At 38.3% G+C, this 23,982-nt stretch overlaps 1 protein-coding gene across 2 annotated transcripts; it reads right to left on the bottom strand.

The window, feature by feature from the left end:
- Positions 1 to 1,035: 1,035 nt before the first annotated feature.
- On the bottom strand, positions 1,036 to 22,929 carry LOC135935204 (rhotekin-like). Of its 2 annotated transcripts, XM_065477349.1 has the most exons (9): positions 22,510 to 22,929; positions 21,426 to 21,753; positions 5,035 to 5,225; positions 4,426 to 4,812; positions 3,882 to 3,976; positions 3,599 to 3,825; positions 3,251 to 3,399; positions 1,768 to 1,883; positions 1,036 to 1,457 (listed from the first exon to the last, which is right to left on the bottom strand). In XM_065477349.1, exons 2-9 carry the CDS (start codon positions 21,705 to 21,707, stop codon positions 1,225 to 1,227), a joined length of 1,680 nt encoding a protein of 559 aa, XP_065333421.1. In that variant the 5' UTR covers positions 21,708 to 21,753; positions 22,510 to 22,929; the 3' UTR covers positions 1,036 to 1,224. The 2 variants fall into 2 exon arrangements, with proteins under 2 accessions (XP_065333421.1, XP_065333422.1); XM_065477350.1 differs by lacking the exons at positions 21,426 to 21,753; positions 22,510 to 22,929 and adding an exon at positions 8,927 to 9,291.
- Between the last annotated feature and the right edge of the window lie 1,053 nt (positions 22,930 to 23,982).

The following is a 23,982-nucleotide window of genomic DNA, read 5'->3' as shown; positions in this document are numbered from 1 at the left end:
ATAATTCAATTTTACCACTTCGCGAGGGAGGATATGGATGTTAAAACTAACAGGAGACTAAATAATGGTCCGACCAAAAAAGTCAACCAACTAGTTCATGGTACTAACAATCAGTCGTGATTTAAACCCTCCATAACATGTTATGAAAAGGGAAAAGAAAAGCTTCCAGAGTTTATAGGATCCAATTCTCAATTACATGAAATCAAATCTCAGTTGTTCCCTGATATCCATTGTAATAGATAGGAAGAAAGAAACACCTCCGAGTATCATGTTATACTGCAGAAAAAACACCTTTTGATGTAAAAGATTCTTGCCCATGCATAACCATACGTAGGCTGCTGCTGGTAGTGCTCTTGAGAGATTTTTAAAGAGAATTTGCCTTTCAACACTATATTAATAAAAGAAGAGATGCGTGTTTGGCAAGAAAGGCAAGAAAAAGTAAATGAGCCACCTCTAAAATTAGAAGCGCCAGAACAACCACCATAGCTGCGGGAGGTTCTGTAGTGTAATTTATTCATTTTTTAATTACGCCACTAAAACACCTGCCTCCTTACGTTTTTAGCTCAATTATTCAAGCAGCAGCTTCTTCATCACCAGCAACGCACTCTTCAATATTGATTCAGGCGGCGCTCTCAATGTGGAAGAAGATGTAGGCAGGCACTCAAAGCAATTAACCATACTGTTGTGGACTTTTCATGTATGAATTATAACTTTAATACATAAATTCACCTCAAACTGAAGCAAATAAACTAATATTGATTAAATTAATGTTGTTGCTATCAAGTATAAAATCTCGAGTTGAAATTTACTTTTAGTTGTAATGGTATAGCTCAAAGTGCATATATACTTCTTAAAATATGTACTAGCAAAATTTTTTAATAAGTTGTCAGATCGTCAAAGATGCTAATATAATTAAAAGACTACAGTTTTTCTTTTAGTAGTTCACCAAATTTTATAGTTAATATAGACCGTCAAGTCGATCAGAATAGATGCAATGAATTTAATTTTAAAATCAACGCAATAAAAATGCAAAGGTTCATATTAATATTTAACTTTTATTTACTTAACTACTATATACAATTTACAACACAATATTTGGGGTGCGTGGAATGTTTTAATTAGAGACTGGACATTATTGTCGCACGAAAACTCAACTGCCAAAGCAAATGTGAGATTCCAGACTTTGTATTTCACAAAAAAGGTTCAAAAGTGGAGCGACTGAATTTAGCCGCTGCTCTTGAAGGGCCAATGGCCTTTCAAGGAAGCCTTGAACTTTGAGCCGGAGCCACTGGAGGTGCGAGACCTGAATGAGCTTGGCGGTGAATTTGAAGAAGCGGTTGATGATGCACATGAACTCAGACTTGTAGCAGGGGTGAGACCAAAAATCTCCTGAACTGTGCGCCGACTTTTGGAGGTCTGCACCTCACCAAACCTCTCTCTTTCACTGCTCATGTTTTCTGCAAAAAAAAAATCAATTTTTAAAACCATGATAAAATGGAGTTTTAAATTTTGTTTATTGAGTATAGCAAAGCAAGATGCACGAAATTAATAAATTTATCTTTGATAGATGCAAATGAAGTCAGAAACACGAAAGTTTGTAATAATTGTCAGACGAAATTAAATTAATAGCGAGATGTTTATTTCTACATACATGTCCTACTCCAAAAATAATAATTCAAAATGATGTTAAGGAATGTTCTATAGATTTCTTTAACACACTCTGTGTATGCATTCCTTAAGTAAAAATATCAAAACAACTGATTTTACCTATTAGTGGAGTTTGGTCATAAAGGGAGCCCTGTCGACTGCATGTGGACATAAATGAGTGCCGATTGGTTCCGGCAACAGGAATGTCCATTAGTCTCTCTGATGCCTTTTTCCATCTGAAACAATTTAAAGATATTGATGATTATCAGGAGGATTATTTTTCAATTGATATCCTAAATTTTCAAGGTAAAATATTGAAGAAACAATCCCTATATAAACAGCAGGTAGTGCATAAATTTAAACTGAACTAAACGCCGCAGCGCAATTTGCTATTTTGGCCACACTGCACTGCAGCGAAATTTGCAGTCGCAAAATGCACTGCAGTATAGATGGAATAGCAATCATAGCTTTCAATTGTCACACTTCAAATTTTCACCACTCAAACACAGACTGCTTGATAATGGGGAATCAATGTGAGTCTTTTAAAATATTTTACACCCTTGACTATTGAAGACTGAATGAAGAAATAAATTTGAACCTTGTTTTAAAATAAGTTCAAGGTAAACAACGAATTGTAATATTACTGGGTAGTTATTTCAAACACAAGGTTGTATTTCTGTTTCAATACACTATTGACCTCGAAACTCGTGTTTTGGTAAATGGGATATAAAAACAAATGAATTGGAAAACACAATGTTGCAGAGAAACACTGGGTTGCAAAGAACGCGCATTTAAAAAAAACGCAGTGCAATGTTACAAACTGTTCTTTTTCAATTTTACCAGTTTCTTGCAGGACCTGTTTGCATCTCAGTTTTGAATAATTTTCAAATTATTTTCTCGTGACCTTGGCTTGAAAATTTTTTAGATAAATTTTTTGGAGTAATTGAGGCAGCAAATAGCAATTTAAAAGAAAAAAATAAGCATTGTACAGGAAATGTTGACCACTTCCAACCGCAAATTTTAGAATTTCATAGAGGAAAAATGGAATAAATTCATTTCTTGCAATTCTTGCGCAAGAAATTGGTAAAAAATTGAGTGGTAAAAACCGTTGAAAACCAGTGGTGATAAGCAAATAATGAAACCCTGATCAGTATTTTGCAATTAACTGTCTGGTCTTTGGTAATTATTGATGTAAATATCAAACTTCAATTACATATTTGTTTTAAGCAGCAAAGTGACGCAGGTACCAAAGCAATTCAATGCCATCTACGAAGCTTTGTGATATGACAGCTAAATCAATATCAGTAATTATACTAGTTCATTTGCTACATTGTATAGAAAAATTGTAAATATTATTTTTTCTTAGTGATTGGAGAAGAATTTCAAAGCAAATGTAGCAATCGCAGCTAATACTGACAGCTAGGAATAAAGTGTAAACGCCCTGCAGGCTTCTGTTACAGATTATTTAAAACTTAATAAAAACTTGTTTCTTTAAACAAATATTGATGGCTATCAGGCTTATTATCGATCATAAATCATTTCCTTCAGTCCAACCACATGTTTTAACATAAATAACCCAATGAAATAAAATAATGACAGTTACCTGGCGTGATCTTGAGAACTCTTGGTCAAAACCTTGATCCAGCGCTGCAAATCATCTGACGCATTGGACTCAATAGCCCAGGTGACTTGCCTGCCTGAGTCTAGCCTTGAGACATAGATGCGATTGCTGCCAGTTTGAATTGTTGTTTCCTGAAAATAATCCACATTTAAAATCATGCCCAGTTAATCAAGCATATTTTTATATAATATTTTTTACTATACAGTATCAAATTAAAAAAATATATATTTCCGACTTAGTCTTTATTCCAAAAATTTCCTCTCGGGTGAAAATTGAATGTTGGTTTGGAGTGAACTTTCACCGGATTCAAGCTAAATTATAAAATCTCACCTTGTCCACGAGGATAGACACTGGTTGCTGCTCAGAGACAAGCTGTCTTGAAGGCCACGCAGACAAGTTGAAGCTTTTGAGAGAGAGGTAGGCGCGAGTTAAGCTGGCTTCGGCACTTGTCCGGAGCAAAACGTCGCCGCTCATTAACTCTTTGCCCATGCAGTTGGGCTGCGCTGCCAAGCGGCAGCAGAAATGTCCAAACAATGGCAGCTCATGAAGACGGTTATCTGGAAAAGGAGGCCAGTCAGTATTTGGCTTGCATGAATTTCGCTCTATAGTTTACCAAGTGTTTCGATTTCCAAATCATGGGTTCGAACACCGTCATCAACGTCTCCGAGATTCAGATTGGCAGATGCAACCAGATGAAACTGCGGCCCTCTGGAAAATGATAAACTTTAGCTCCTAAGCAAATACAAGACGAAATTAAAAATAAAATGGAAAAAATTCATGAAAGATGTGTGCTGACTTTTAAAAGAGGCAGTCAATGAAGTTTTAGAAAAATCATGTGATGTTCGTGGTACTTTTTCTTACAAAACAAAAAACAGAAAATTATGAAAAGTTTTTTTAAATGCCTAAAGCCATTTCACAAGATAAGCAGAGGATTTATTTTGAATGATTTCTATATGTATTAATTTTGACTTGTTTAAATATTCCAGTTGGATGCAGTATTTTCTTTTCAAAATCAAATAGGGAAATAAAACAAGCTTGTTGTGGTATTTCCACATCCCATTCACTTATTGGGTTTTTTCGGAACTGGAGCATTAAATCATTTCAAGTCCAAGAATGTGTAGAGAAATCAAGAATTATCTAATTTCGCAAATACTCACAGCTTGGCGTGCAGCTCATCCTTGAGGGAGGCGGCCAACTTCTTGCCGACAGTTCTGCTGATGGATGAGTGAATTGTGCGCTGAAGTTTGCGAGGCGCAGAAGCCATGCTGAGGTCTTCAGCCAAAAGATGACTGTACACCTCAAGGCGTAGAGTGAAGTCAGAGGGCACGTCGTTGAAAACAATGGAATCAGGGAAGGTGACGTCAGTCATCGACCTGTCCACCGGGGTCACCAGAGTAGTGTCGAAAATGTCCGTGCCAAGGCGAGCCAGACAGAAGACTGCAAAGCGGCGGTAGTCTCCCTTGTTCTTGAAGTGGTCCACGCCGCGCCACATCAACGGCATCCTCAGCTCGGATATTGAAACGCGCGCTCGACTTTGTCCAGTTCTGCAAAATATGTACTCACATTCAGCAAAACACCAGCAAAAATTATGAAAGATTTTAAATTGTGAGTTGAAGTTTAATTTTCAAATTATTTTATTTATTTATGTTAGACAAATTAAATATTTATTTAGGCTTTTGCATGAATTAAAGTTGTTTTTTATATAAAAACTGTAAGAAAAACACTAAATAAAGATGTGTGATACTGTAATTTAACATCTTTCTCACCTGCTTTGAGACGTATTTGTGCTTTTCCTTCTTTGCAATTCGGCCATGTAGGCGCTCATGCGTTCATTGCTCGTGAGCAGAGAGCGAGCCGCCTCCAGTGTCTGTGATTGCTGCCGACTCGCGGCCAGCAATTTGGCCGAGCCCTCTCGCATCTTGATTTCCAGTTCTATCTTCTGCTCCAAGTCAAGCTCCTGAAACACAAAAAAATAACGTTTAGTTCGCAATTTATGATGGTCCAGCCATGTCTTTTAATTAATGTAATTCATGAACATCAGCTACCGTTTTTGAAAGACGGCGAAGCGTCAAGATTTCCCTCCCTGTGCGAGCAGTACTTGTGGTGTAATTTTTAATGTGTTGTGATGTGATTATTAACTTATTACTATTTAATGCGGTACGTGACAACGTCGTTAAAATTTATTGTTTCGGTCGGTTATGCAGTTCCTGCTTGTCACTTTTTTGCCATTGTTCATGTAACTTAATTTTAATCTGACCTATGTAATGTACATGAATAAAGAAACATATATATAACATTAATAAATGCACTGCATATTCGTTGCATCAGTAATTTCAAGAAAAATAATGTACCGCCCTAAATTAAATTAAAAAAAAAATTGAAAGTAAAATGGTTGTGATAGCAAAATTTTCTCTGATTGTGAGCTTCAAGCGGTTTCTGTGGGCACAAACTATTCTTTAAACAGCAACGCCTATTTTTCTCCCAGCATTGTTTGATTAATTTGATATAAAAAAGTTGCACAGCTTTCGCGGGCCCCTCGCTTCTTTATATTAAAAAAGGGAAAACGCGTCATCCTCTGATCCACTGTTTGCATTTTAATCAAGAAACTGACGTCACCGTCAGCCGACACAATTCTCGCCTCACGGTGCATGGCCAAAGCAAACGCAATTAATAAACTACAGGTGATCCCGAGACGAATTTAGCCGTGTTAGCCTATTTAAGTTGACTAAAATAGTACCGAAATGGCTGATAGATGTCATAGGGCCAATACTCAAACAAAATTATACTTGAGGAAAGCTTGATATACTTGAAGATATAAATTGATCTTACGGTAAATATTTTTAGAAACTTTTTCTTTCACTATAAAAACGAATTGCTCTTATAAAGAAATAGATTTTGTCAAAATATTTATATGATCCAGCTTACAAAATTGTTATCTTCGGGTTATTTGGCACAGAGCCTTCAAAATTCGGCTGAGTAAAAATTTAGAGTAGTTGTGATTTAAGACCTGGGGTTAAAAGTCGGTCGTCCAAATCGCAAGAAGGCAGTAGAGCACTTGGCCGTGACGAGAGCGAGAGAAATTGACAGGAGTGGCCGCTGGTTTGCGCGCTTAGTCGACCCACTGCAGAATTGTATTGCAACCATCAAATGAGCTAATCCAATGAAAGGCGAGCCAAGATAGAACCTGGCTTTGATCGCACACGTGGAGATGGAGAGTGAGAGACTGTGTCTCTCCAAACAATTTGCGGAACGTTTACGCGACTTGCACCGTACGCTCGCTTGTGACTCATCACTGAGGAGCGTCAGGTGGTGTTTTGTCATCATCTTCTGCAGCGTAGGGCACTGAATTTTAATTTGCCTGTGCTACACCCGATGAGGTAACTGGCAAGTAATTGGATTTTGCCGACTGTGTGACGTCAAGATTTTATATTGGCTCCTTCAGAGAACACAACCAATGCGAGCGATTTGTAACATCTTAGCCAGCACGAGGAAAATCTTTAGTAACGTGATAAACTTGACTCGCTCTAGATGACGGTGACAAAGCAGATTCGAATTAAAAATTAGATATTGAGAGGCTATTTCTACTTGGACACAAGGTCAAAGTGAATTTCAGGGTAACGTTGAAAAGTATCCTAGCCTTATTTTAATTTGTGTGGAAGTCAGGCAGTTTGTCTAGTGATGACAAATGATATTTTGGCATATTTATTGAAAAAATTTGCTAAAACTTGCGGTTCCTAGATAAAAAAATAAATTAAATAATCTACAAGAAGTGTTTTTGGGCTATTGGCATAAAAAGGTGGGGGTTTAGTGTCAAACTGAGTACATGCGAGAGCAAAGTTCAGAACAAACGATTCAAGTTCCAATATAACTTTCAACAAAAACAAAAATATGGGACGCCTTTTATCATTGAGGTGGGGCATGGCTTACCTCACAATTGTTTTTTTTAACATTTTAATCACTTTAGAATGCAGTTTATACTAGGAGATTAATATGTAAATGTAGAGTTAATTAAAAAAAACTCAATGATTAATTAAGCATGATGCATTCTTAGGAGCATTTTGTTTTTTTGTGACATCTGGGGTTGAATATATTTCAACGATTGTTTAAAAACAAAAGAGACACAAAACAATAAAAAAATATTTTTCTAGCTAAAGGGCATAGACCCAAAAGCTTAACATTAATTTTTTTCAGTATTGCAGCAATAATTTCAAACGCAATAACATTATTGTATTATATCACACTATCAGTGCTGGAGAACTTTTCTTGTTTTGCACTTTCGCCTAAATTTGCGACATTGGGAGATATCTATTATATTTGCTATGCTGCGCTTCCAGAAGGTTGCAAACAAAAACAAAGGAAAAACTAACTCAGATAAGAGGCACAACGCTTCTGACGCAGAACAAAGGTAAATAATCTTGAACAGCTTCCCAATCAGAGATTCTTTCAAAAGTTCTAACATGCTGGAACTGAATGTGGAAAAGCTTATTTTTTAAAATGTCTTAAGATTTGTTTAAAGAACATGAGGTATGGAGTAAATAATTTTTTTATGTCATTAAACTAGCTTTTTTCTCTTGAAACCATGAAGAAATGTTTTCATGTAAATTGATTTTGATTAAGAAATAAATAAACAGTCGAAATATGTACTAAATTTAGGATATTAAATATTATTTTGGATGGATGCCCACCACGAGTCCAGCAGGTAAAGAAAATATTTCTTTTTAGTTCAACCCGAATCAGAAAATATTGATCAAAATTCTAGATATAAAATAGTTTTATAAATTTCTCGATCAAACATGCTGTCTTTCACAGCCTTCTTAAGTTAGTGCAATCTCATTTTTGTTACACGACAAGTCAATATTTGTTAACAATGTTTATAAAATTATTTATTATCTTTAAATATTGAAAACAACAAAAAAAGCTTAATCAAAATTAAGCATGAAAGATTATTTCCAAAAGAGAAATGTAAAATCTCAAATGGTATGCACCGTTAGATACAGCTAATTAAATAAACATGAAATTGTTTTCCTTTTTAAGCAGATAAGTTATTGAGGCTACATACTATGGAATTTAAAAACAAAAACATAGGATACTATAGATTATTACTTCACGGCACGGTTTGTTTAAAAAGCAGGGGGTTGGATTTAATTGTGATTAACTGCTGCATAGCCTAGCAACAAAAGACGTACACAAAGTCACTGATATTTAAGGGGAGGAAACGGGGGTGCACAACATCTGTGCTCACCACGATTTTTTATGTCCTGCTATTAGTATGATTCTGAAAAGGTGGAAATTTCCACTCTTGAGACTACAATAAGAGCCTCGGGGTCAAGCTCCTATGAGAGGTAAAAGCTAAGGTGTACAAAATACTACGGAGCAGCAAATTTAATTAGTTTTCTAAACCGATTTGGGCAAGTGTACACAAAGGAACACGTTTTTAGAGAAGATGCATTTTTTAATTTATGACAACACCCTTTTAAGTTAATTGCTCCAAAACTAAGCAACTTTGAAGCATTTACTGTCTTTCAAAATTGAAGAGAAAACGGACTCCCAGTTAATTTTCGACAGCCCATTGGAAAAATGGGAAAGTCGCAAGTTCAAGTCACTTTCGAGAAACAAGAAATACATATTGCGGAGGCGGCGCGAGAAAAGAAAAGCAACCTTGAGTTTGTGCGCGATCTGCCTGATGTAGTAGAGGTCCAGGTCTTGCAGAATCTCGATTTTGGCGAATTTGCGCAGCTGCTCGGCCAGCTCGGGTGAGGCCTGGGCCGAGTCGGCGGCCGACGCTGCCCTCGGCGGTCTGGCCGCCGACTGCGATGCCTCCTTGAGGCTGAGCGCTGCCAGTGGCGGAAAACACGCGTCCATTGTGTGCGGGTCTTGCAGGACGATTACGAGCAAGTCTCACGCAGTGCCGATATATTCACATGGCCCACACACCGCGTCGACGCACACTTCACGACCGGCCGCGGCTGGATAGACGGACGGACAATCACGCACGCACTCCTCGGCCGGGATGCTAGCCAGTCGCCAACTCCAAGCTCCGACTGCACGGCAAGCACGACTCACGACTCGCGACTCGCTCTGATCGCCCCTTTTCCCTCTCCTCTGCGCCGCGGACCAAGGAATGTGTGCGGCCGCAGGTGAGACGAATAAGAATAGACGCAGAGGCCAGGGAAAGGCCTAGGCCTAGACATCACTGCGTTTCAGTTCACGTGATAGCTGTTGCCCATCTTTTTGTCTGGTCCGCGTTTTAACAGCATTCGCCCTCAGGCAACAATTAACAAAAGCTCTGCCAGCCCTGAAAAGACCGAGTGTGTGGCGCTTTCCGTCATTTTTAGCCGTGAAAAAATAGCCTTTGAACTGTAACGGAAAAGCAACATCTTTTGTAGTTTTGCAACGCAATGAATGCTCACCTTCGCTTATAATTAATTTTATTAGATGTAAAAAAAACTGCAAGAATCATTAATATTTTTGTATTTCAAATAATTTCCATACTCTGAAGCCGACTGCACAAATATTATTAAAAGTGTTTTGTTTAAATAAACCAAATCGAGAACAGTTTTTTATGAAATAATAAACTTTAAAATTTATAGCTGCAACTCTTTTCTTTTTAATTCATGAAATACACTGGTTCTTTGAAGAACGGTTTTTTGCGGGTTTTTTGCAGCTAGTTTCTTCCGCATTTTGGTGTTCATGAAAAATTGCATTTAAAAAGTTAATAATAAACTCAAAAACCCATGAGTCAACAAAAACCAAACACCCGTTCCCTCTCCATATAGGACATTTTGTTCATTATATTACTATGAGGTGCAAAAACTGCACAAAACGGGTAAATACGGCAAAAAAACCACTGCGCTGCAAGTTTGGGAAACTCCCCGGGTGATACCCAGCCCTGACAGTGGCACACCGTGACGTCCCATTTTTTTCACCATTATCATTTTAGGGATTGATGAATTTAGATTTTTCTATCACTTCCTGAGAGCGAGCAACTCGTGGAATCTTGCAATTTGATAACATAGCGAACGAATAATAACATTACCCATGCACCGAGACCTTTTTAAATTGATACGCTAGACATACATCCCGTGATATTCAATCACGAGCACGCTGGAAAGTGCAAATCAGCAAGTAGCGATTAGGAAGAGGAAGTCAGAAAGCTATTATTGCATTCCATCAAAATGTCAATGGACTAGTCACTGCAATGAATGGGAGTCAAATGAAGACTAATGCAGCTGTATAGAGCGCAAACAACCCCTAAATGTCGCTCAGGCTCTCACGTTGTAAGTTTATACGCAGTTCATGCGCTCAGCAATGCGCTTGGTTTAAGTGAGCAACACACTATTTGGTTTATTTTTTCGGTATTTGGCTATAGAGATTTAGTATTTTTTTTTTTACTTTTTTGCTAGTGGTCTTGCTAATTATATTTATTCTCTTGTGAAATATATGTTCAAGATTGGTAAAAATTGGCTGAATTTCTCTCTATCTGCAATGAGCAGTGATTATTAGTAACACAAAAAGTATTGTTAAATATAATTAAAACCAGGCTTCATCCTCGTTGTCAAAAAAGAGAAATTCGTCGTTTTTATTCCTCGACCAGTTTCGACGTCATCACATACGTCCTAATCATGAGTTACAATTACAATAAAATACAACAATGCAATAATGTCACATCTAAAATCACAAAAAATTCCATACAATTCTTAACAAAAATCACCCACCTATTCATGAAGCACTTGAGGTAAGCTCCAAAGACCTCCAAAAACCCTAAGCCACCCCTTTGTTAAAACCACGCACATCTCACAGGTGGTAGGGAACCTTTTTGTTCCGTGAGCTAAATTTTCCCCTTTCAGCGCGTAAAATATTTTTCCAAACATCACAAAGCAGGTGGCTTGGGTTACTAATAACGTTTTCTGAGCATTCCATTGCCACCGCCTCCAAAACGACGAATTTCTCTTTTTTTGACAACAAGGATGAAGCCTGGTTTTAATTATATTCAATATGAAAACAACCTCGAGTGGTCGCATTTTTCAATTACAAAAAGTATTATTTGTTGCTTGCTATTGCGGCTTGTGATTTTTAAAGCAGAATTTTCCGCTTCGTCTGTGCGCCCCCTTTTTATAAGATTATTTGTGTTTCTTGCCTTGATTGTTTTAAACAAGCAAAATATTCATATTTTTCATTAAATAACAATTTGCATTAATTAGATCGGACGAGGAAGAGTAAAAAGATAATTTGAATTTCTCCGAGGTGGACATTTGCAACGTTCCATCGAGCTATAGTTTGCTCGATTAAATTTCAGAGATGAGCATGAGTGCGAGAACTGCGAGAGCCAGCAGGGTGCCTTGGGTACAAAGCCTCGGCCATTCTTTACGACTAGGAGGTTACCTCGAACGTCGACGCTGCCTTGCTCATCGGAGAGACTGACTGAGTGAGTGCGAGTAAGGCACAGCTGCTCGGTTTGTCGGCGTTGCCACTCGCGCGACCGACGAAATAAAATCAAATGGGAAAGAGAGCAGTTTATTTGAGGAACCAACACCAACAGACTGACTCTGCGAGCTACGCTGCAAGGCAATCGGAACGTCTGATGCTGCCAGCAAAATGAAACGCAGCTTCCTTGTTTCCGTGAAAATATTATGCTCCCGATACACGTGTCTCACAAGATTTTTCCTGAACCGCAGATCGCTCCCCTATTTCCGCTCAAAGTTATAGACCAATTTCCGCAGATAACAATTTGTCACATATGGAGGAAATGACTTGTCAACGATTTTCTTTTTCAGATTTTTTTAAATGGTCTGATTTACGCTTATTATTTAAGATTGAGACGACTTAAACACGCAAAACTAAAAGGAGCAGAAAAATAAGACGACGTCAAACTAATTCCTAAAGAATAAATATCCTTGCCATTTGATTTAGGTGGTTTAACTTACAAAAAAGAAGTGTCCGTCGCGAAAGACCCGTCGCCGCCTTCGCATATCAACAGCAAATCCATATGGCTTGACTGTGTACCTGAATGACATTTTTGCACGTCCGGATCTGTCCAACCGACGTAAGAGACTGTATCAATACCAATCGGAAAGCATCGGAAGCTTTGCAAACGCTCCATCGAATTTAATTTCGATCAGCGCCTCCGCTGTAAATTACACAATTAATTTCGCATCATCTCCAATTGGGCACAATTAAGCGGACGTTGGAGCAGAGTTGGTCATGAAAAATGTCTCACTGGCTGCGAGAAATGTTGCGTCACACTATCTCAATTATACTGTAAAACCGCAGGAGGAAACTTGACGACATAAAATTCATGAAACCACTTATGAAGTTGTATGTAGTGAGTAGCACAAAAATGACAAATACTGCATGACGCAATGAAATATGAAATATGATAAAACATCATGGTTATTTATTTGTTAAACGTTTTTCTCTTTATATTTAAGCACATTGAAAGCAATCAATTATTGATTTCAAGACACATTAATTTTTTCTAATTCATAATTTTTAATTAATACCGTGATAACGGTGCAAGAAAGAGGATAAATATAACTAAATTAAAATTTCCTCGCGTTATTTAAAAATAAATGATTTAACTTCTGTTCAACCAATCGCGTGCGAGCATTTACTATTCTTGTTACACTTATTGCGTGTCGTTGTATAATTCAAATAACAAGCAATTCAAGCGTTCACTATACTTTCCTGCCTGCTTGCCAGACCCGCAAGGGCCGCAAGAATAGTGCAGGTGTTAATTCCTAAATGAGGAAACAAAGGCGGCCGCATGTCTTATCTCATGTTTGCTGTGTTAAAAAAAGTTGTTAGGGTGTTGCGCGTGCTGTGGCGCGCCAGGCGCGAGGCTTTCCGTTTTTATTTGCTCCTTTGCGCGTCTGCTCTGGAGCCACTTCCCTTTAATCGTTGTTTCCTTGTTTACGCTTCATTTCAATCTCACAGCCTAAACCAAAACGCCACGCTACTACTTCCAATGTGTCGTTTATCTCTATTTACAAACATTGAGGAAAATCCGGCAGGCACAGGCACACGCTTCTGTGCGCTAGACTCGGTTCAAAATAATCTGACAATTTTTTCTCCGAAGCCATTTAGTGACAGACATCTTACCAAATCAACAGTGTCGCTGTTATTTATTTGTTGAGCTTATAAACGTTTTAAATGCAGTTAAAAACAAATGATGTGCAATTTATAAACTATTTGCGCATTTTGTTAATAAATAGTAGTTTTCTTATGGGAAGAAGTTAAAAGGTTTTGACGAAGTTTAAGCTTTAAAAATCCTGACGGTTGAGAAGGCAATTTTTCCACGGCACACTTTTCATCCATTCTGTTCTTGAAATTTTTTGAGCGAGAGCGTAGGCGAGCTCGAGTGTTTTATGTGAGTGAGCGACTGACTGAGAGGTACTCGTCCGTTCCGCCGATTCGAAGTATTTCTTTCTTCTCTTCCTCGCGTCGGTCTCTCTTCTCGCATTCCTCTGCCCGCATTCGTTTCGAGCGCAGTTTTGAACGCAAGCCAACGGCGATGTCACAAATGATGGCCACAACATGTTCCACAGAGTGACTCACTCGAAATGCGCCCAATTAGCATTTTGCCAAATTAAAGAACTTTCCAAAAAATATGTGTTCCCTCTAATTTTGCGTCTGTGTACCGTCCATGAGTTCCGTCCAGTATTTTCACCGAGTTACTTGTTATTTGATGTGTCAAATTTATAATTGAATACGGCACACTTTGCGTGATTCCTTGCTCTCCGTTTTGCCATTTACGTGACCGCCGTTACAAACACTTCAAACGAGTTTCCTGTTGAGCCTTCTTGGGACTTCACGAACGCACTTTGTTTGGCTGCTGCGCCTTTTGTAATTAAGTGTCTCCCCAGCGCTTTTGCACGTTTGCAGCAAAGCCTGGTAAAAGCTCATCCAAGCTCCTTACTTTCAATGCGAGCCAAAAGCGATCAACCAACTAAAGTGACATTGTACGATAGTAAACCCAAATGAAAAGCTTGTTTGAAATTTAGATACTGCCAAACAAGCCAGTGATATTGAGAGTAATTATTGTTTTTGCCTATTTTTAAAAACTGAAATTATTGTTGTTCATATACAAACAACCAGATGTGCGCATTGAATTCGGTTCTTTGGATTTCTGTATTTCTATGTCAACAATACAAACAAATTAGTAAAAGCCCTGCTGTCCCAACTAAGTATAAATTATCTTTCTTAAAGACCGTCTTTGACGAAGTTTCTGAGCACACCAATCGATTCTTGAGGGTTGAATTAGGTATAGTGGATATTTTTGCGACCAAAAAGTGCAACGCGACGTGCAAACTATTTTTCCCTCCAAACCAATATGAATGCGAGAAGTGCGCATGCGTCAGAGCTGGCTGGATGTGACAAAAGGAGTCATTCGTACAGCTGGTCTCTCTACAAGTGCTCAAACCAGCTCGTACGCATGCGCACTTCTCGCATTTACGTTCATATAGTTTTGGCGGTAAAAAGGTTTGCTCGACTTTTTGGTCGGAAAAAATAACCACTATACCTCATTCAACCTTTAAGAATCGATTGGTGTGCTCAGAAACTTCGTTAAGGACGATCTTTATTAAGGGATGCTCGTTGAGAAATTGTCGTTTGGCCTTTTCTTACACGGTGTCCTTCACATTTCCAAAGTAAATGATTTTCTTCTGGCTGGTTAGGTTCTGTTATTTTATTGATATCTATAGTCGCCACGGATGTGAATTAATCAATACAAAAGTATTGAGTTTGGTAACTCATTGTTGCCTTCTGCTCAACTTAATTACCCATCCATTCCATTATTCATTGCGAAAATTTATACTATAGCATAGGGATATTTCATAGGTAAACCATGAACCAAAATCACAACATATTAACGGAATTAAATTCTGTTAAGAAATTTCTTGCAAGTGCAGGCATAATTTTTTTTATCATGCGAAGGATAAAATATTAATTAATGCAATAACCAACGACAAATCGATAACGTCATTTCCTATTCTGTTGGAGAGCAACTTTATCTAACCAATGATTGTCCTTCGAAGTGACAGATAAAAAATTAATCATATTTGCTGAACACGCATTAATAATTTACAGAAATTGTTAGCGCAGCTGCGGATTGTCATTCACCGAACAATTTTTCGCAACGTTGCGGCGTTGCTAAACAAAGTTAAAATTGATTTGGCAGCAAAACCATTTCTGGCGCATGCAGCAGAGTGACAGTTAAATTTTTCTGCTGTAACGGGAAAACGTTGCACTTTTCACATCGAACAGACCAGTTGTCTGGATACTTTTCACAGTAGTTTTTACGGCATAGTTTTTTTTACCTAAATTTCCCAAATTGAGCCTCTGGAGTGCCTTTCCTAAGAGCAGCTTAATGAAAAACAAGCAAGTCACAAGGTGGACTCACGGAGTGCACAAACAAACGCGGCTTAGCTCGCTTTCACCCGAATCCACGTACTCCCGCGATACTATACTCGCTATCCGCGCTTAATCTTAATTTAGGCAGCAAGGGCACCTCAATTATAATGAAAATGGGTGAAAAATTGCATTTCAAATGTATGGTAAGAGAAAAAGAGAGTCTTATTGTCAGGGCCGTCTGTTTTACGAGTGATAGCAGACATTTTTTGTTTGTGGGTCGACGGCAAGTGTGTGACAAAAATCTGTGAGAAAAAGAAATCTGGACGCACATATGCATATATAGTGGATTGTTTATATTATGTCCTCTTGTACGATACTAATCAGGATCTTTATCGAAATTAATAGTTAAAGTACTTATTATTTTATAATCACGAGACTATGTTGCCTAATAAAAATTCAAACTCTTCTTCTCCATCAAAAATGATTGTTTGATTTTTGTTTTCTGTCCTGTGTTTCCTTGTTTTTATTCTGAGAGCACTGTCAGTCTACGTATATTGTATTATTAATTTTTGAATCAATACAAATTGTGTTTCAGGCTATCAATATTTGCTCAAACAGTATATATTCAATCGAATATTTTCACGAAGCAATTATACGTATAGCAAACGCAAAATAACGTACATCACTATTACAACAAGTAATTCGTTTTCAGCCGGCATGGAAAACGAATCATACGCGCTTTAGAAAACCATTTTACACAACATGCTCTGATGCTCTCTCGCAAGTCGCACACAGAGAGTACGCAACCTGGATGGCAGTCTCGCTCTGCAGGTTGCATAAGCGAGCAGACATTTTATGCTTTGGATTGCTAATTCGCTGAACGGTACAACGGAATATTAAATTTATTGTATCGATTTTTGCTTCATAAATTACATATCACATAAAAAATCATTTTATTATTCTTTGGACGATTTTACACAGTTCGCTGACACATTATTATTTAATATTTTTTGAATGTTTTTTTTTTCATTTTTAAGATGGGTTACCCTAATAGCATCGCGAAAACGAATGAAACAAGGCCAGTCACCTATGATACTGCTCTCACACCGGTGATTTTTCGGAAAGGTAGCGAGCCGGCCCATCCCAAAATCCAAATGGACTCGCCATTGCAAAGAAAGAGCGCCCAACGTATAAGCGCAAATCAGCCCGCACACGACCCCCAAACATAACTCGGATTCACACATTGCAAGTACACGCGAAGTAAACGCCCAACAATGCGAGCCAATGACTTTGGTTTTGTTTTGTGTTTAGGCAGAAAAACTAAATTTACATAAAAATATTCAAACCAATATTACCTTTGAAAATTTTAGGAAGATTTGCCAAAAATAACTAGAAAGTTTCAATATTTCATCTTCTTGTAATAGGCAAATAATTTTATGGCTACAAATTCTCACGAGCCCATCAAAGAAATGCGTGATTGCGTTTAAAGAGTTTTACTTGTTAATTAGTTTTTCAGACTCTCGTGCAAAATGGGCCCATAAAATGCGCCCCTTGACCTTCGCAAACACCTTACACACAATAATCATTATCAAATAATGCTTTCACCTAATTTCCGTCTTGTGTTTCGCGTTATTTCGACGTTGAAAGAAGCTTTAGATATTTTTGCGTTAGTTAGTCGAGGTAATTTTATGCTTTTATTTGAATAGCTCCTGAAGAAGCTTACACTACGGATTCCATTATTTAAAAACATAAGTAACAAAAAAATAATGATGCTGCTAAAAGCACAATATATTGGTCGCTTTGTATATATAATTGCCTGATTCTCATCAGCTCTCTTAATCGGCATTATAATTATTAACTTTCGGCATCACTGTTGCTTTCTGATTAATATGTGCGTATACAAGCGAAAGAGATTTAAAAGCAAGAGTGAGAGCGAATTCTCGGCCTGGTGGCGTGTGAAGTTACGAGGCGAATCCCAATTAGCTGCGTGCACAGCTAAGTGGGACCGATCCGTTGCACCGAGCCGAGCGAATATTGTTTTCACCGCATTTCTCCCTTCGATCGCGGAAAAATCTGAAGCATTGGCTTTTTTACTGGTTTTGATTTCCCTGGCTATTGCGCGCGGTCACCAATTATTTATGAATTCGTCGCAATTACAGTACGGATAAAAACTTAGGTGGAAAGTCACGATTTGAATATTTTCTCCGATTGAATTAATCGGTCGGTGCTTTTAATTGGTGAGAAAGGTGCAATCATTCGAATAGTGGACGCGACGGGACGAACGCAGTCGATCTCGTCAAAACACGCTGTGGCAAGTAGAGCGAGCGACTTTAATTTGCTCTTAACACTCGGCGACTCTGCAATTATTAAATGCGCGCTTCTCAACCTACATTCCGCCGACAACAAAGAACACCAGATTCGGATTCGTTTCCCTCCGAGTTGTTTGCCTCTGTGCTCGCGCACTGCAGTTATTGTGTCTCGCGCATCTAAGCCAAAACGAATTATCGGCCGTTTGAAAAGAGTAACAATCTGGTGGAAAGTCCTCTTTCCAATAATAAAGAGGTATACAACAATTCTCACTTTAACGACTTGAACTTAATTTATCGGGCAAAAGTATTTAAATTTGTTCTTTACTGCTATGGCTAGCTCAAAAGTTTAAGAGTTTTTGAAAATATGAGGTTCCGCGTCTCGGCATTCCAATTTAAAAATGCAAATGGATTCAAAGCATTGTGCTTCTTAGTAGTCTCAAAGGGAATAAATCCACTTTCCTGCCTAATCTGTTTTTGTCAAATAAATATATTTAATTCCTCCTCCACGTCATGCACGGACCATTATCCTTTGAAATTTACAACTTCACCTTTCGCCCACTTCCTCATTCCTTTTTCGGCGGGGCACACTGTTTTTGGAAAGCATTATGCGTTAGTGTATTCAAATAATAATTGCAATTGGCTCGCCTTCGTGCTGACAAAGTTGCAAAACACACACTGCCGATAAAGAATAAATCATTTCAATTGTAAATTGTCATACTGGAAATTAATTATATATCCAATGTCAAAATAAATATCGATGACGTTTAAATTTCAAGCTAATTTTTTTCATTAAAGTCATCTTTACAATACTAAAATAATCACAAATTTCGATTTTCTGTGGATTTCTGCAATTCAGACCTAAAAGTGTTTCTGTCTGAGACTATATACACAATTAGTTTATATTGTGCAGTTGAGAAAATTTAATTAAAAACCAATCTTCGAATTTATCGAGGCTTCTAGGTGGTAAACTCAGTTTCTTATATATAAAAAACGCGGTTTCGCATGAAGGAAAAAGAGTCACAAAGTTTTACACAATTGTAGCACCACCACTGGATTGATGGCAGGATACGCAAGAAAACGAGTAGTATAATACGGTGTACTTTGTTGCCGGGGTGTCTCACGTTGGCGCCGGTTTTCAGGCGACTTGATTTCACGCTGCTCGCGCAAATGCAAAAGATTTGACTTTTCTTGCCCTCTATCCGCGACGCGGTGCTTGTTGTTCTTTTCTCGAAATTTCGAGTTCCCAAGCAAAAAATTATCATGACAAAATTAATCGCTCTTCACAGGTGACAAGCAAAGTTAAGAAATGCATCAAATGAAGCATGATGTTGATCAAGGCAAAATGGTATTTTTTAGGAAACGTTGACCGGCCAGACGGAAAGTTAACTCGAAGCGGGACAAATAGATGCAAGGCCCTGAACGCCAATTTTGAAACAATCTTTAGCGGCAAACTACAATCGAGAACAGAGATGTTTTTATCGCACTAAAACCATTGACCTGAACTGAGAGTTTGCTTTACAATTCATAATATTAAATTGCGCTGATAGCGGCATTTTTACTGCTGCGATGGCCTTTAACGGAAATCATATTTAATTCATACATCACCTAGTAATAATTTCATTGTTAAATATAATTAAAAAACGGGGTTTTAAAGGAGCAATTTTGGCTTATTTCTAACTTGGGTTTTAATTAAAATTACAAATTGCTACCAATTCAACTATCATGCAACACTAAAAAAGTGATCAGAACTAGGGTTTCGATGAAAGCCCAATTTATTCAAATTCATTGGGGGAAAAATAACAAAAAAGGACACAATAAAATTGTAGTTATTTTCGAGGAAATTTGAATCAATTGTTGAACCGCGATTGTGGTGCTAACATAAGTCCAACAGACATTTTCGACCAAGTTTGCAGTGAAAAAATATGTAGTTTAAATTTTGGTTAGTGTGGAAGAAGTTTATTAATTGCAATATCTCAAGGAGTTTTAAGTCATCTCAGTTTTACTGCTACAAAATTTGCGCGAATGGAATACAACATATTATATATTATATAGCATGATTGAAATGCTGCGAACTAAAATGAAGCAGCAGATGTAGAATTCCAGAGAGATATCACGTGAGGCGCACTTCTTGTCTGGCCGGCAACTCACTCACTTTTCCCTTTTTTCCCATACGCGTCTGCTTTGCGTGCAATCGCTGGTATTGTCTGACAGAGACACGTGGTAAAATACGAGTTCTCGCGCACAAACATAGAGTTCTGTCAAAAGTTTTATGGTTGCAATTAGACGGCAGCGTGAAAGTGCAGAATTACTTTTATTCGGTCATTTTCCGTCGAGAGTTTCGGCCGCAATTAAAGTGAAAAGTCAAAATTTGTAAGCCCAGAAATTCGTCGTGAGAGATCAGAATTGGCGTGTTTGATGGTGCTGGTTTTCTGCACCAATTCCCAGGGCGACTCTAAGCCAATTTTCAAGGTCGGCGTCGGAGCAGCGTGAAAATCCAGCTCGCGGACGATTTTTTCACAAACTTCTCTTTTCACGCGAACAACAATAAAAAGAATGAGATCTCGGACTGCAAATTGCAATCTGTCAATTGCAACCGGTTTCACTATTATGGCAAAGCGTGTTGTGACGGCAAAATTTCTACAGAATTCAACTCCATATCGCTAAATCATCAAGATGAATTAAATGTATTACTCTCCGTATTGACGGTCCATCTTTAGTAATTGATAAATTTTTTTTAGTAGTACTCCTTGCACTGGTAAAGGGCACAGACCGTTAAAAAAAGCCACTCTTCGTCTTGATCTAACACTAAAAAACGTTTCATTGAAATAAAGATTTCAGTCAGTTGGTGGGATGACCGCCAGCTGCCGTGAATTTGGAAAAACAATAAATTGCGCCAACCAGCAACCGGTCAAAATGTTGAAAAAAACGAGAAAAATTGGTCGCTGTCCCTCTTGACTTTTGAAATTTAGTCAGCCACGTCTGCCACTAGCCGCCGGTAGAAATACTCAGCCACCGCTGGATCAAAATTTGGCTGAAGCCGGTCCAGCCAGCCAGTCGCCGCCTAAAATCTCTAATTTTAATGGCCACTGCACGGTAAAAGAATTCTAACATAAATGTATTTCTTAAAAGTAAGCATGCGCCATACAGTAAGTTGTTTATCCAGCGGAGTGACCTTTCGAGATCGCCCGACGCCCGCTCCTATATTCAATAATTGACTGCGTTGTGAACAATGCACCAGAAGGCCCACGAGACTAATTTGCATTTGAATTATGCGTCGAGAGGCCAAAGCACAATGCGCTTTCGAACAAAACCGGGCGTGAGTGGAATAAAGCAACAGCATTAAAATTTTTCCCTATAAAAGCGTGCATAGAAATGCGAGCTTGCTAGCTTGACGAAATATTATTAATTTATCATTTTTTTTACTGGTTCCAAATCAAAGTTTGTCGTAAGTTTGAGGTAAAAACCAAAAATGTTTCAAGTATCCTAAAAGTTTGACTAACCGCTTTGTTTCTGAAGTTGTTGGACGCGACCTTAGCCGCGAGGGTGGCCGCCCTGCTGCTCCTAGGTTGAAGTGCGGGCGATGCCTTTGGCTGGACTTTGGTCGGCGTCCTGACGGGTGACCTGTTGATCGTGTTGGTGGCGTCATGCAGCACAGCCACCGGCGGCGACGACGGTAGCGTCGTGTTGAGGCCGCACACACGGCGTCGAATCAGACCATTCTGCACCACGACGGTGCTTGCGCGCTCATCCCCAGGCGACAGCAGAACTTGCGACCGGTACATCTTTTAATTTATGCCACCCAACCTACTGAAGGCCATCCAATTTGCTCTGAAAGAAAGGAAATTTCTCTTATCAGTTTTGTGCTTATTTGTTTCATTAAACATTATTTTAGTTTAAATTTTGTGATTCTCATCGTGAACGTGAAGCATGAAAAGTGCAATGTGCGTAATAATATATTGAAGATTTTCTTAATACAAGCAGTTTTGATTAAAATGCTCATTTAAATTTTGTAGGTTTAAATGATAATGGTGTGTTCTAGCTATAGGCCTTTCCGATGTTGGTGGGGGTAGCATTATACGACAAAAATAATTTGTTTTCTTAACTTTAATAATGTTTAATGTTTAGAATAACTGGTGAATAAAATCATTCATTGATTCCCAGCAAACTGAGTATGAAAATATGAAGTTTAAATTATTTTAAATAATATTATCCGTCACTTTTTGTCATTTTTAAACATAATGTAGATTAACCAATTCGACTAACAATACTAACTTGTTAACTAAAATTTAACCCACTTTGACAAATAAGGAATTTGTTAAATCTCTAGTAATTGTCAAAAATGTCACTTGTAACTTGCAGGCTTCAGAAAATTCGAAAATCAAGAGGAAAAATTATTTTTGGTTTTTAATAAATCTAAATGCGCGCTTCTTAATTATTCTTTCTTGCTCGTGGTGATTAACAGCACTTCGCCATAGGTGCCTGTGTTAAGATAACATTGTGCTTGGTTGCACATGACAAGCATGCACTTGTGAATTAACGTAATTATGATAATTAATTAACGGTGCCAAACAACAAATTGTGTACCTGAGCGTGGCCGAGTGGTCTGGCACGCTGCTAGCCAAAAATGTGATGCTCGCAAAATTCACCGGCTCCGCATGTATGGTGTGTGTACGAGTGCCGACGCGCGCTGATTGCTTTCAGGAACACGCACTCTTCAACACTGGCACCCAAAGTCTGGCCAAGCCACCAAACCGGGCGCAAGAAACGAAGCGGCGGTCAAAACACTTGCGCCTCGTAGTGCTGGTCCTTTTGGGCTCGTCTGCCTACTTTCTGTCTCTTCTTCTCATGCGCCGAAATACGGCTGCCGGCAGTGGAGGAGGAGGAGGAGGAGAACACAACACGAACTTGTTTTCAGGTGCTGCCTGCTTACCGCGTCGAGGCAAACTGCTCCTTACACGAAGCACGCCGGTCTGTTGACTTGTTCCTGATGCCAGGGTGACAGTGGAGGGGGAACCACTCTTGCCTCAGGTTTCCAACCGTCGTTTTCGGCTTTTCCCGCTTTTCGTTTGCTTGACAGCGCCTTTTTCATAATAAAATTGCTTTTGACTTACTTAGAAGGCTGCTTTTATTGTTAGTCCTGGCTTAGTCGCTTTGGCACTCCTCACCGCGCACACAACAACGCTGCTTTCATACGAATAAATATAAAAAAAGAAATAATATGGAAGTATTTTTCCAAAAAATTTAAAAAAACTTAAAATGTTGATAAATAATTGTTACTTTAATAAACATTTTTCGTCATTTCATGGATTGGAATTTTCGAAATTGTAAACCGTTTTATGAGATGAATTCAGATAAATTCTAGGCCGATGTTGTAACTTTTTTATCTGTTATTCTATTCGTAAGGCTAACCTAACTGTCGCCAGTGTTGCACATTATTGAATCGAATGGGTGCGGCTGAAGCTAAATGATTTAACGCGATTACATTTTGCCAAAATCAAGAGCGACCCTCCGTTTTAATAATCAATTTTATTTAATGAAAATTCAAAGTAAAGCAATCATTATTATTTCAAGTCGCTCCAATGAAAAATCCGAAAGAGATTGAAATCAGATTTTTTTTCCGACTCTGCAGAATTATGTTCCACATTCAGTATATACCTGAAAGGTTATGTTATATTATAGTAACTTGATAATGCCGTGTTGTGTCTAGGGGCCCCGCAGCTGATCTTTAAAAAAAGTTTTGCTCTGTTATATTTGTAAGCGTTTCCCACAAAACTTTTCTTTCTATTTAGTCCTGGGATGTACCGGCATTCAATTTCATTATTTTTTAAATACCTATTCCAGTTTAATTTGCCTATATTTTCATTTATTAAATCATTGTGTAGCGACTAATTTAATCACGACACAATGCAATAAAAAATTTAATATCATCTGCTTACATGCCATCAGCCCAAGACAGTTATTTTATTCCCCTAACCCTGATCCGCCTAACATGGCAGAGACCAACCCTTTGCTCGTCAGCCGCGGCCATCGATTTGGTACGGCTGTCTTTCCTCGCCC

Source organism: Cloeon dipterum, chromosome 2, assembly GCF_949628265.1.
Source record: "Cloeon dipterum chromosome 2, ieCloDipt1.1, whole genome shotgun sequence".
Lineage (NCBI taxonomy): Eukaryota > Metazoa > Arthropoda > Insecta > Ephemeroptera > Baetidae > Cloeon > Cloeon dipterum.
Note: the sequence above shows the minus strand (reverse complement) of the source record. Positions and strands in the feature narration are given on the sequence as shown.

Excerpts from the sequence above, each read along its gene's own strand:
- LOC135935204 (XM_065477349.1), bottom strand. The coding sequence starts at position 21,707 with ATGTACCGGTCGCAAGTTCTGCTGTCGCCTGGGGATGAGCGCGCAAGC. Across the intron at positions 3,977-4,425 it reads GATGAGCTGCACGCCAAGCT|AGGGCCGCAGTTTCATCTGG; the intron begins GTGAGTATTTGC and ends ATCATTTTCCAG. Across the intron at positions 1,458-1,767 it reads TGACCAAACTCCACTAATAG|AAAACATGAGCAGTGAAAGA; the intron begins GTAAAATCAGTT and ends TTTTTTTTGCAG.